The 13,582-nt window shown below is 36.0% G+C and overlaps 1 protein-coding gene across 1 annotated transcript; it reads left to right on the top strand.

The window, feature by feature from the left end:
- Positions 1–3,303: 3,303 nt before the first annotated feature.
- Positions 3,304–13,110, top strand: LOC105750383 (keratin, type I cuticular Ha4). Its single transcript, XM_012548333.2, has 7 exons — positions 3,304–3,888; positions 4,815–4,897; positions 5,489–5,645; positions 6,429–6,590; positions 6,721–6,846; positions 8,493–8,713; positions 11,158–13,110. The coding sequence occupies exons 1-7, from the start codon at positions 3,448–3,450 to the stop codon at positions 11,471–11,473; spliced, it is 1,506 nt and encodes a 501-aa protein (XP_012403787.1). The 5' UTR covers positions 3,304–3,447; the 3' UTR covers positions 11,474–13,110.
- Positions 13,111–13,582: the final 472 nt, after the last annotated feature.

Genomic DNA, 13,582 nt, shown 5'->3' with positions numbered 1-13,582 from the left:
CAAAACATCACTGAATATGGGGAAAATCCTGTAATTTATTTTCTAATCATAAGATGCGAATTTTTTCACTCCATTAAAAAAAGGATAAAATTTCTCTTCTACCCATTACTTTTCAAGTACGTAGTTTAATTTGATATTTACATGTACAAATTATTCGTCAAATCCTTTCCTCACTGATGAGGAGTTGGAAGAATCCATTAAAAGAATATACCATAAGGTAGAAGTATTTTATGACTGGCAAGCTAAATCCATAGAAGGATTTACCATAAAAAGGAGAAAGAGGCAGAGTCCATGGTAGGCTAACCTTAAAAAGAATTCAACAAAGATGGCATGGGCCATAGACAGATTACAAGGGAAATTTAACCTCAGGGGTTTGACATAACTTAGATTTCTAACTGGACCCAACAAGATAGGGTTACCCAAGACCTCCCCAGGGATTGGGACTGTAGGGTGGAGATGATCCCCATCAGGGTCCTTCCTTGCTTGTCTCAGGGAGCAATCTTATCAGAACTTCAGGCTTTCACTGCCAACTTCTACCTAGTGACCTAAGACCTCATCATTTACTAATGGAAATGTGAGAAGATTTAATGAATGTCTTGTACACACACTCTCTCTGTCTCTGTCTGTCTGTTTCTCTTTTTATGTCTCTCTCTGTTTCTCTTGGTCTTTCAATCTGTCTTTGTCTTTCTCTCTCTCTCTCTCTCTCTCTCTCTCTCTCTCTCTCTCACACACACACACACACACACATACACACTACAGCATCATATAATACAGACAGATAGATACACTAGGAAGGAAGGGAAGAGAGGGAGAGATTTGTTAAACACTATATGCCAGGCACTGTGCTAAGTACAGAGGACACCAATACAAGCAAATAAGACAGTGCCTGCCCTCAAGGAGCTTGTATTATAATGGAAAAAAATATTAGGCTGAACATCCTGGAAGTATCTTAAAGGTTTGGACTGAGCAAAAACTCACCTATCAGAACTGAAGGCTCAAGGGGCAGAATCCAGATTATAGGTGGGAAGGAGGTACAATAGATGTAGCATGGTATCCTTTCCAATAGAATATATCTAAACACCAAATTCAAATTGAAAATGGAACAAATTATATCATGAATAATATTCATAGATAATATTAAATATCATGCCTCAAATCTAAAGCATGAGAAGAATAGATCATCTTATCTCTGACTGTCTGTCAACCAATCTAAATGTCTCTTGGAATATTTCTCAAAGAAATCTTTCAAAATCCAGACCTCTTTTTAAAATGTTATAGGATAAATCAATACCACCCAGTCTTGCTCCTCCAATTCCCTTTAGTCACCAACCTTTACATAGAAAACTAATCTAAACCACTAATCTAGAAATTATTCAATGGATTGTTTTTTAAAAGAAACAACACAATTTAGTCCCAAAGTTTAACTTCACACTCATTCTTTTCCTAAAATGAGAATCAATTGATTGATACAAAGTAATGTTAGCTAAATTCTCCAAGTGATTCAATAGATTTTTTCATACAATAACTGTTCAGAAGAAGATAGATGCTAGAAGCACAGGATTTTTAGAGTTGACTGAGACCTCAGAAATTATCTGGTCCAAGCCATCTCTCCAAAAGAATCATCCCTGCTATGTAGTTGATGAGTGGCCATTTACCCTTTGCTTGAAGCCTACCAATGAGAGAAACCATAACCTCCCCAAGCAACTCATTCTAATTTTGGATAATTACAATTGTTAGGATCCTCATATTCTAGGATTTGAATTTTCCTGATGTTGCCTTAATATACTTTTTCAACATCCAGGGCCTGCTTCTGATTCTACCCTCTAGGGCCAAACAGCATCATAGTTCTCTCTTCCATATGATAGCCCTTCAAAAGTTTGTAGACACCTGTTATCAACAGGGAAGCTAGGTGGTGCGGCAGATAAAATGGTGGGCATAGAGATAGAAAAACTTTTCTTTCTGAGTTCATCTTTGTGAGCTTCCAGACACTTACTACCTGCATGACCATGGACAAGTCATTTAACCCCATCTGCCTCAGTTTCCCCATCTGTAAAGTGAGCTGGTGAAGGAAATGGAATACCACTTCAGCATATTTGCCAAGAAAACCCCAAAAGAAGACACAAAAAGTCAGACATGACTGAAATAACTTAACAATAACAACAAATATTATCTACTTCTTTCTCCTCTTGCCTTCCAAGTCTTCTCCACATCTAACATTCCCAGGTTGTTTGGCCAAACTCTATATTAACATTGATTCAAGGTCTTTGTCATCCTGTTTGTCTTCTGTATATTCTCTGTGATTCTCTGATGGTGATAGTTTATCACCATCCTTCTTAAATAACACAAGACTCCCAAAATAGGCTAAACCTCCCTAATTTTTGAAAACCACCTCTCAGTTCATATTAGCTTTTCGAACTGCTTCCTTTTATCTTTTTAATTAATCCCCATTGGTGTAGAGTGGAGCTCCTTAAACTTTTTCCACTCATGACCCCTTTTCAGCCAAGAAAATTATTACATGACTCCAGGTATATAGGTGTATAAAATAGATATTTAGATTAAACCTTTATTGAAAATAAATCATAAACTTATCTTAAAACAATTCTTTGGTTTAAATATAATGTTACCCTTTATTAAAGATGAAAGCAAATTTGTATGCTAATATAGGTGTGCTTGTTTATTTTTATATAAAGAATTAAATCTTGAAAAAATATTTGATATGTTTTACTATTGCCAAATTTTTCACAATTCTCACACTTATTTATATTACTTCATATGGGGTCACAGTATAAGAACCTTTGGTATAGAGAACTTTCCATGGAAAACTGCTTCTACTGATGGAGAGCTGTACCTGTCCTACAAATTATAGTCTCAGAGCACTGTCTGGGTCACTGAGAGGTTATATTATTTGCCCATGGTCACACAGTCAGTATGTGTCAGACAAAAAATTTGAACTTAAATCTTCCTGACTCCTATACCAGTTCTCTGTCTACTACATCTCCCTACTTCCCATTATTGGCAAATATCAGTGACAGATGGAGAAGGCAGTTAAGTGACTTGCTTTTATTAATCCACTCACAGGTGGTTAATAATTTGAGTGATGCTGGTATGAGCGTCCCTTTTGAAGCCATCCTATGAAGCCTTGGGCCCAGTAGCAAATAATAGTTATGAGATGGGTAATAATTTAATAACAACTCAAACTACACCTTTTTTTATGGGATGAGGAGTTCTTAGCCAAGTAAATAAGCAGACTAATTAGATGTTTCTATGGAAATTGATGGAAACATTAGAAAGGAAAACATCCTGCATGTTGTAACGCCCCCTCATAGAAGGCTATATAATTGTGTGAAAAAGGAAGAAGTCTGGCTTTTGGCTTGGGGTTGGATCATGAGGAGTATGGAGGTAGGGTAAGGAAGGCATCGAAACGAACCTGAAGCTGCCATTGACACTATGGCATCCAATTGTGGTCCCCCTAAATGTTCTTCCTTAGTTCCTTTCAAAAGCCACTCTAGGCTTCCAATTTCCAGGGCCTTCTCTGCCTGTAGCAGTTGCCAATTAAGGAGACATCAAATCAGCCAGTGCCAGGCTAAAGCCTGTCTACCGAATGCCTGCCACCCAGTTCCCTATCGCTCTCCTATCTATCTTCTGAACAACTTCAGTGTATTTTCCTGTCGATCCAGCTGTGGTGAGGGCAACTTTGATAGCAATGAGAAAGAGACCTTGCATATGTTAAATCAGCGCCTGGCTAACTACCTGGAGAAAGTGAGAGACCTAGAGCAGGAGAATACCAGCCTAGAGTGCAAGATCCGGGAGCTGCATGAAAAACAGACTCCCATTGTGTGTCCTGATTACCTCTCTTATTTCAAGATCATAGAGGAGCTTCAGCAAAAGGTAATGATTCTCAAGTCTTTGTTCAATGTAGTTATAGGTGAAGGACTTTTGAGATAATGGTATTTGCCAGAAGTTCACATTTCTGGAAATAAGACAAACTAGCATTTATGTATAAGGTTTTCAAAGAGCTTTTCAGGTTATTTTATGGCTATATCTAAAAGGAATTCTTGAAATAGGAATGAAAAAATGTTATCTAAAGGTCATGTCCAAACTTTTATATTTCCTCATCTTTGCAGAGGTGCCATCCACTATTGAATTAGATGACCCAGTGCTAAGTAGTAATAGCTAACAATTCTATGGATAATTAAGTAATATAGTAGATAGAATGCTGTGATTCTTTGAGAAATGACTTAAACTAAATAACAACTGAGTTCCAATATAGCCTCAAACACTTGCTAGACTGTAATCCCTGCTAAGTCACTTAACCTCTATTTGCCTCAGTTTTCTCATTTTTTTCATAAAAATGAGAATAATAATATCACCTCCTCCCAGAGTTTTTCAGGATCAAGTGTAATAATCAAATGATACATATATATATATATATATATATATATATATATATAAAGCACTATATAGTTCTAGCTATTAGAATTATATAGCTATTAATCTTGAAAACTTTGCTTTTAATTTCTGAATTGTAAAAGTATTCTGAAATTATAAACCAAAATATGGAGATTATTGAAAGCATTAACTTTTCATTAGAGATAGCTAACTTTTGAGTCAGAAAAACTTGGGAAGCCAGCAATATGATTCTGGACAAATTGCCTAATCTCTCAGGGAAGTTTCCAAGATGATAACTTACTGATTAAGAAGTTCCCCACATGGGTTAAACCACAGATAGTGGTTTTATCTTTAAAAGGAAAACATCTTAGGAAAAGTTTCTGGCTTTCAAGTGTCATTCATTTGCACAATCTCTTAAATCCTAGATCTTGTGCACCAAAGCTGAAAATTCCAGGCTGGTCTCCCAAATAGACAACACAAAAGTGACTGCTGATGACTACAGAGCAAAGTAAGCTCACTTGGCCCCTTTCATATGTTGTTTTGTTCAAGGCCAGTCCAAGATTAAACATTCACTTGGGGACCAACTATGTCCCAATGTGGATACTTGCAGGGGTCCAGCAAGGACCTTTCTTTTTCTTTTTTTGAAAAAAGTTTTGTTAAAATCTTAATATTGAATACAATATGACCAACTAAATTTAATTACTAGCTATAGATATCCAAATAAATTAATTCCCATGCTTAAAGAATTATCACATTTTTTAGTCATTCCCCTGGACTCTTCATTAAGGTTCAAAGGAAATCTTTCTTTTCAACATAGTTAGGAAATGATTAGTCTTCCTTTCAGGGAAATTATAGTTTGATGTCATACTGGGAAATGTGCTTGACTGTCTCTACTCCTGGTTCAGGGACAATTAAGAATGAGTGTAAAGAGTAGGGTTGAAAGACTAGAATTCACATCTAAAATACTTCACAATAGGAGGTTAGTAAACTGGAGATCCAGAGACAAACTTAAAGAGGATTTCTGCTATTTGGATTTATTACCTTCTGTTATTGAATCAATCTTTCCTTACATTTCTCTTACTCTTTCTTGGGTTTAAAGATACGAAATTGAAGTGTCCCAGAGGCAACTGGTAGAAACTGACATCAACAGCCTCCATCAAATTCTGAATAAGCTGACCCTGTGCAAGGCTGACTTGGAGGGGCGAGTTGAGTCTCTGAAGGAGGAACTGCTTGACCTCAAACACAACCATGAAAAGGTTAGCAAAATGTCAATAAAGTTATCAGCGCCCCAAACCTCAGAAATTGTCCACTCTGTTGAGCTAGTCTTCAGAGAGTAGTCTTCCCTACCAAATGTTTTTTCTCACTTCTACATCCTTAAAGAAGAATTATTTTGACTACTTCAATATAATCAATCTGTTCCCATTTCAGCAATATAGATATAATGTAATACACTCTTTAAAGTTGTATAAAGGATCCTATGTTGGAAAATGGACAATTTCTCTATCTTCTACCATGATAAGGAGAAAGTGACAATTTTCTAACCTGACATAAAGACAGAGTTTCTGTATATGGGTTTATGCAATCCTGCCTTTCAATTAGCAAGCTGAGAAAAGATATTTCTTTTTACTCTAGTGTTCTATACTGTTTTATACATTGGTTGTGCTTAGAAATATTTTAAAGTCCTTAAAATTCAATCTATGGGGGAAAGAGGAGAAGAGTGAGTAAAATGAAAGGTCTTAATCCTAATCCACTATATGGTACCTTTCTAGTTTAATTATTCTTGCTAAGTAGTTACTCTACTCTGTTTTCCATGTAATTCAATGTCCTAGTGCAAAATCTTCATCACCTTACCTTAGTTTCAGTTTTTCTAACCAATCCTTTATTCAGAATTACACTTTAAAAATTGGAAAACTCTAAATGTTGATATTAAATGGAATCTGGAAAGAAACTGACCATTTTCAGGTTATTTATTATGTTGTGAAATGTGGTAATAATCTATTCATTGAATAAGTCTCCTTTTTCTTTTCTCCTTTTTCTAGGAAGTGAATTCATTACAATGCCAACTTGGTGACAGACTCAACATAGAAGTGAATGCTGCCCCTTCTGTTGACCTGAATGAGGCACTGCAAAAAATGAGATGCAAATATGAGTCTTTGGTTGAGACTAACCGCAGAGATGTTGAAGAATGGTTCAATATTCAGGTGGGCACCTAGAAATAGACAGGTACACTTATATATCCACACAGATATTTGCACACATATCCACACGCATTTAATCTTAGAAGAGCCTCCATCACTTTTTAATGTTAAAAATATGTTATCTGTTTCCCAGTTGCAGGAACTGAGCCAACAGGTGATATCCAGCTCAGAACAGCAGCAATGTTTCCAGAAGGAGATCTGTGATCTGAGACGCACCATCAGTGCTCTGGAGATCGAGCTGCAGGCCCAGCACAGCCTGGTGTGTAGCCCATAGGAGTTGGCAAAGACTATTATGCATTGACTTCTGTAGATATGGCATGATTCAGTGTAGGAGGTGAGTTCAATTAACTTAGGAGCTTCTTTTGCCATTTAGTTCTTGGCATTCTCTGAAAGCCAAAATGGCAAAAGATCAAAAGCTTTTAGCATTAGGGCTGGCCCTTAGTGTAGGTAGAGTCTGTGGTCATCTGGAAGCTATGATTACATAGTACTGTAAATTTAAAGTTAGAAGGAACCTAAAAGCTCGTCTTCTTTCTTTGGCAAAAGTCAGATATTGATGAAGTGACTGGACCATGGTCCCATTGCATTCAAACTCATGCCTTGTAACTCCAAATTCAGTTTTATTTCCAATACATTTTCCAGAGATTCTATCTTTCCTTTCCAAACTCATTTCCTTCCCAAATGTCTAACCCAATAAGGCCTGGGATTCTACCAAATGAGCTCATTTTTATTAAGTACCTTGCAAAACTTAAAGCTTATATAAATGCTAGCTATTATTAGTCTTATTATTACTGTCATTAGCAATCCTTTAGGGTTTTCTTTTCTCTCTACATCATCTTTTAAAATACAAATATTCCAGGTTAGTAAGTCCCTATATTTTAAATTGAATGTATTATAATGTGGTAGCATTGGCTACCTAGGGAAGGAAGAAAGAAGTAAAGAGACCCTGAAAGAAGAAGCAGTGGAGTTTTAGACGTGGAATGAAAACACTCAGGTTCAAATCTGTATCATTTTTGACAAGTGATTTAAGCTCCCTAGACTTCAATTTCCTTTTGTGTCAAATAAAAGGGTTCAACTATATGACTTTGATGGGACGTTTTAGTTCCAAATTTATGATTCTAAGGAAAGAGGATATATAAAGTGGAAAGAAGGAAGTCAAAGGAAGATAAACTTTCCCAATTCACAATAGTGTCTCAGATTTGAGCCTATTTGGTGAATAATGAAAGGCTACTGGGGCTCTATGGATAGAGTGTCAGGTTTGGCGTGAGGATGACCTGAGTTCAAATCCAGTCTCAGACACTTATTAGCTGTGTAACCCTGAATAAGTCACTTGACCTTGTCAGACTGTTTCCTCATCTGTCATATGAGCTAAGAAGGAAATGGTAAATAACTCCAGTTTCTTTTCCCCAAAAAAACTCTAACAGGTATTACAATCAGTGGAATACAACTGAAAATTACCAAATAAAAAACAAATGGATAATAAAAGTATTTAAAGCTCAAAGGAGGATTGATACCTTTTACTACAGGAAATAAGATTTAAAGCCATAGGTATCATGGGTGAGGTAAATATATAGACCTCAGAGTAACCTCTGTTAAATAGTCAATTCCTATTTTAAGATTTAAATTGAAAAAGCTGCATAAATTCTTTACATCACATTGCAGAAAACTTTAATCTCTCTCAGCCTTGGTTTACCCATGTGTAAAATGAGATTTAAGAAGATGTCCTGTATGGTTTATTCCACCTCTAATTTTATAATCTTAAAGTATAAGAAGTATTTCTACAACTCATCATTTTGAATATAGTTTAGCCTGCATTCCACATAATATCACTAAGTGGCAAAAAGAACTCTAAAGAGTAACTCTTCATAATCAGCTCTTAACTTCATTTCTTTTTTTTTTTATCTTAAGAGGGCTTCTCAAGAAGGCATCCTGACAGAAACAGAGGGTCGCTATTCCATTCAGCTAGCCCAGTTCCAGTGTTTGATTGAGAATGTGGAGTCCCAGCTGGCTGAAATCCGATGTATGCTGGACAGGCAGAATCAAGAGTACCAGGTCCTACTGGATGTGAAGTCCAAGTTGGAGTGTGAGATAGCCAGATATCGACATCTTCTGGAGAATACTGAGTGCAGGTTTGTGAAAGTAGAATAACTTCTTCAACCAATGGATTCTAGAGTAGGTAGTCTGAACTGACTGTATCTTTGGTGGCTTTTCTAGTCCTGGAGAAAGGTTGGAACAAAGTGAACTATAAGATCTTAAGGAATTACTCTGATAACCAATGGCCTATATTCATAAGAATATAATAAGAATAATTTGGGCATAATGAACATAGTCACAAAGTCTGAAGTCAGGGAGAAAATTAATGCTATGCAACAAAGGCAGGTCAGGAAGGATTGTTTCTTTTTCTTTTTTTCTCTGTTAGGAACTGAATGATCCATATGAAAAATAAACCATCATGCTCTATAACTATTTACACAGTCTAATAACACACATAAGCCCTATAAAAAGAACCCTCCAAAATATAGCAGAAACCATTATTATCATTGAATTATTCAGCCGTGTCCAAATCTCTGTGAAATCATTTGAGGTTTTCCTTGGCAAAGATACTAGAGTAGTTTGCTATTTCCTTCTCCAAACCATTTTACAGGAGAGAAAACGGAGGCAAATAGAGTTAAATAACTTCCCCAGGATCACACAGCTAATAAGTATCTGAGACCAGATTTGAATTCAGAAAGATGTCATCCTGATTTCCAGCCCAGTGCTCTCTCTCCTGTGCCACCTCTCTCCTCCAAGAAATTCTCTAAGACTATGGATGTCGTCACCCTAAATGTAGAATAAAAAATAATAATAAATCTGTAAAGGAAGTTTCCATATTGGGAGTTCTCTATACACAAGCTTCTTAAATTGTTGGTTGCAACCCTATAATTCTGAGGTCTCAGAAGTAAATGTGGGAGTCACAAAATTATGATTTATTATCAGAAAATGTTTAATTTGTATACCTATTTTATATTTATTTTGTTTACTTATATATAGTATATAAATATAAATATTGTATATATTTTGTATAACTATATACTCAGTGTCATATAAAAATTTCTTGGGCAAAAAGGGGTCACAGGTGGGAAAAAAAGAAGCCCTGTTCTATACCAATGATATCCTCAGTAAAAAAAAGCACTGCACTTGGAGTCAGGAAGACCTGAGTTCAAACTGAGCCTCAGACATTTACTAGATGTGTTATACTGGACAAGTCATTTAACCTATATCTGTCTCAGTTTCCTCATCTTGTAAAATGGGAGTAGAAACAATGCCTACCTCCGAGGACTGTTGGAAGAATGAGATGAGATGGTATTTGTAAGGAGCTTTGCAAACTTTAAAGTGTCATATAAACCTTATAGTTATTGTTGTTGTTGTTGCTGTATTCTTTAAATATATGTCAATGATATATTTTCTTGATATATTCTTTAATATAGATTAATTCTTTGAATATTATTATTCCATCTATGCTCACCTGCTAAAATTTGAGATATTACTAGGTTCTACAGCAAGGTGATAAATCCATCCATGTATCAGGGATCCTATTGGGTGTCTAATCAAATCTATGGATCTTTTTTTAGAATAATGTTTTGTATTAGTCTTATAAAATCTACAATTAAAAAAAAAGCTAAGTATTTCAGTTTGGGGTTAGTGAAAATAAAGATGCATTTTTTTCCTTTTCAAATTCACAGTTATGTGAATTTATGAGTCCTTTGAGGGAAGAAGTTTAGAGGGACTCTGGAATCCAAAGATAAAGAATCCCTCATCATTGTTGTTGTTCCTCTCTCATTCTCAAAGAGAACCAGTAACACAAGAAGGGTCCACATCGTTTGGCTTACAAGTCAACTGGATTTAAGTGAAATTGAGCTGTGCAAAGTTATCATTTTCTCCTCCAGAATCACTGTAGTCTATGGCAAGACATAGTCAGGATGAGTAATGATGGCCCTGAGTGTAGTGGGAGATCCTGGTCTTTTTAAGGTCTTTCCCAGGTCTTAGACCCTACATCAAAGAGAATGGTGGAGTATTTGTAGAATATAGCTTTGTGTTGTTAGAATGGCTCTCAACTAACCAGAATCTTTTAGTAACCTGAAGACCCCATTCTCCAGCTATATCAAATAACAGGAATTGACCAGAATTCAATTAATTTCATTTTAATTCCAGATATATTTATTAATTGTCTACTAGAAGCATATAAAACATTATGGTAGGCACTGGGGATACAACAATGAAATAAAAGACATTTCCTGCTCTTGAGAAATTTACAATCTAATAGAGCCAAGCTCATAAGATAATGCTTCTTAAAACTCTCTGAAAACTATTTTTCAAAAACTTCAATCTGTTTATCTGAACCTTTATTTTAATTGTTTTCTCCAGGTAAGTTGAGAACAAAAGATCAACTTATGGAGGTGATTATTTTGCCCAAATTATGTTAACCAAAGTGTTGTTATTATCATTCTCCTCCCTTTAACAGTTTTTTTTTTTTTTTTAATGTCACCAATTATTTCCCAGTAAATCCTACCTTAAATTGTATTTTGTTTTCTAGGCTTCCATGCAATCCATGTGCCATGGAATGTAAACCTTCACCTTGTATGCCTTGCAAATCCCAGACCTTGGAATGTATGACCCCAGTTGATATATCATGCAAGCCATGCAATCCTTGTGTATCTTCAGTTTGCAATGCAAGAGCTAAGCCCTGCAGTTTCTACTCAACCCTCCCTGGGATCCTGGCCAGAATCTATACCCTCACCCAGGAATTCCAGGATGGGAAGGTCATTTCTTCTCGAGAATATGTACAACCTTGTTTCATCCCTCGTTTCCGAGCCCAGTTTGCCAATGGAGACAAAGAAGGCATCAGCTGAATGAATGAGATGATACTACATATCCCATTTACAATATTTCAAAAACACTGCCTTCTCTGTCCCCTTGAAGGTTTTCAGTATCTAACTCCTGTAGTGTACTTCTATTATAAACTTCAGATTTTCCTACTTTTCAATATAAACTCATAATATCCTAGATTTAGATAAAAGCATAGACCAGAGTTTAGAGATTATCTAGTTCAACATTCTTATTTTTCAGAGGAGGCCGGGATCCAGAAAGCTTGTTATCTGCTCAAAGTCAATAAATTTAATTTGATTCAATTCAATGAGCATTTATTAAGCATCTACTGTATGCTAAGCATTGTACTAGATGTGAAAGTACAGACAAAATAAAGCAATAAGAATGATGATAATATCTAGCATTTATAAAGCACTTAAAGGCTTGCAAGATGTTTTACTTATTCATTCATTGAATAGTCACAATTCTATGATGTTAGCATGGCATGCCTATAACAGAGTAAATGTTTAGTGTTTATTGAATAACTGATGTTGATGCTGTTATTAAAGCCCATTTTACAAATAAGGAAACTGATAGACACAGAGAGTAAGCGACATGCTCAGAATCGCACAGATATTACATGTCTAAGGCAGAATTTGAACTGACTCAAGTACTACAGTCTATCTACTGTGTTGCCTAGCTGCCCTAAAATCTTTGCTTTGAAGAAACCTGCTGTAGTTATAAAAGAGTATGGACTTAGAGTCAGAGGATGTGGTTGTACATCCAATTCAGTTAATTGCCACCTGTATGCTCTTGAACAAGTCATTTCCTGTCTCTGGGTTATAAAACACATCTACAATGGTAATAAACACAAACTATTTGCAAAGCCAGTTAAGTGAAAGGGAGTGGAGTGGAGAAGGAGGGTATTGCATCTATAAGAGTCAAAGCTCAGAAACAAAAACAGCCCATCCTTGGACTCCAAATCTGCCAGATGACCTGAAGCATCTTTATTATTGTCTCAATAAATCACATTTCTCTGGCCAAGCATTTTGTATACACATGAGTCCTAATACTTACTTAATAAATGCCCAGAATGATGAACTAAGCTATTTGACTTCACAGATACCAAGCAATCCACCTCCCTTTTGCATATCCAGGTCTTGTTTATTTACCTCCACACCGAAGCTGGTCAGACAAGTTCTTTCACAAGAATTATTTTTGGCCATGACACAGGAAGATGAAAATATAAAACTAGATATTCCAAACTCAACCTCCTAAGTAGCTCTTTTAATAAAGACTGGGTGTGTGAATTTATTTTTATTGGGAACTCCTGGATGAGTGCTGGTCATTATCTTCTAGTTTTAGAGAATTACTTAAAACACTGAGAGGTTAAATGTCTTCTCTAGATTCCAAAGTCTAGACAAGTCAAAGCCTAGAACAACAAGAGCATTCTGAAGAGAGATTAAAAATATCTTCTAGGCTTCTTTCTGTTCTTTGGGGCTCAGGGGCATCTGGAGGTGATGCTTCTTAGTATTAGTCTAGTCTCTGGCAAATGCAACATCTTAAGCCATGTGTATGACCTGGTAGCTAGTTTGGACTTGTCAGGATGAAGGGTTCAAATCATTCCTTGGACATTCATTTCACAATCATAGGCAAGTTATAGAGAACCTCTCTGACATTGTGTGAACATGAGCAAGTCATGTAAGACCTCTCTGACAATGTGTGACTATACACAAGTTATTTAAATTGTCTCTGATACTTACTGAATAATGATAGGCTTAAGATCTCTCTGGCACTCACTAACTATTTGACTATGGACAAGTCATTATAGCCTCTCTGACACCCACTAATTAGCACTAACCCACTAACAAGGATCTGGGACCACTTACTATGTGCTCTATACATGTTACTTAAAACCTTTCTAACTATGTTACAATAATAACTAGCACTTATATAATGTTTTAAGGTTTGCAAAGCACATTGCATATGTCATCCATTTTTTTCAATCCTCACAACAAGCCTAGGAGATTGGTGCTATTATGATCCACATTTTACAGAAAAGGAATCTGAAGAATGCAGTTAAGTGACTTACTCATAGTCAGACAGCTAATAAGTGTCTGGTCAGGAATTGTATTCCATTTTTCCAGGTTCCA

The sequence above is a fragment of the Sarcophilus harrisii genome, chromosome 4 (assembly GCF_902635505.1).
Source record: "Sarcophilus harrisii chromosome 4, mSarHar1.11, whole genome shotgun sequence".
NCBI lineage: Eukaryota > Metazoa > Chordata > Mammalia > Dasyuromorphia > Dasyuridae > Sarcophilus > Sarcophilus harrisii.
The sequence above is the reverse complement of the archived record's forward strand: the minus strand, read 5'-3'. Positions and strand labels throughout refer to the sequence as shown.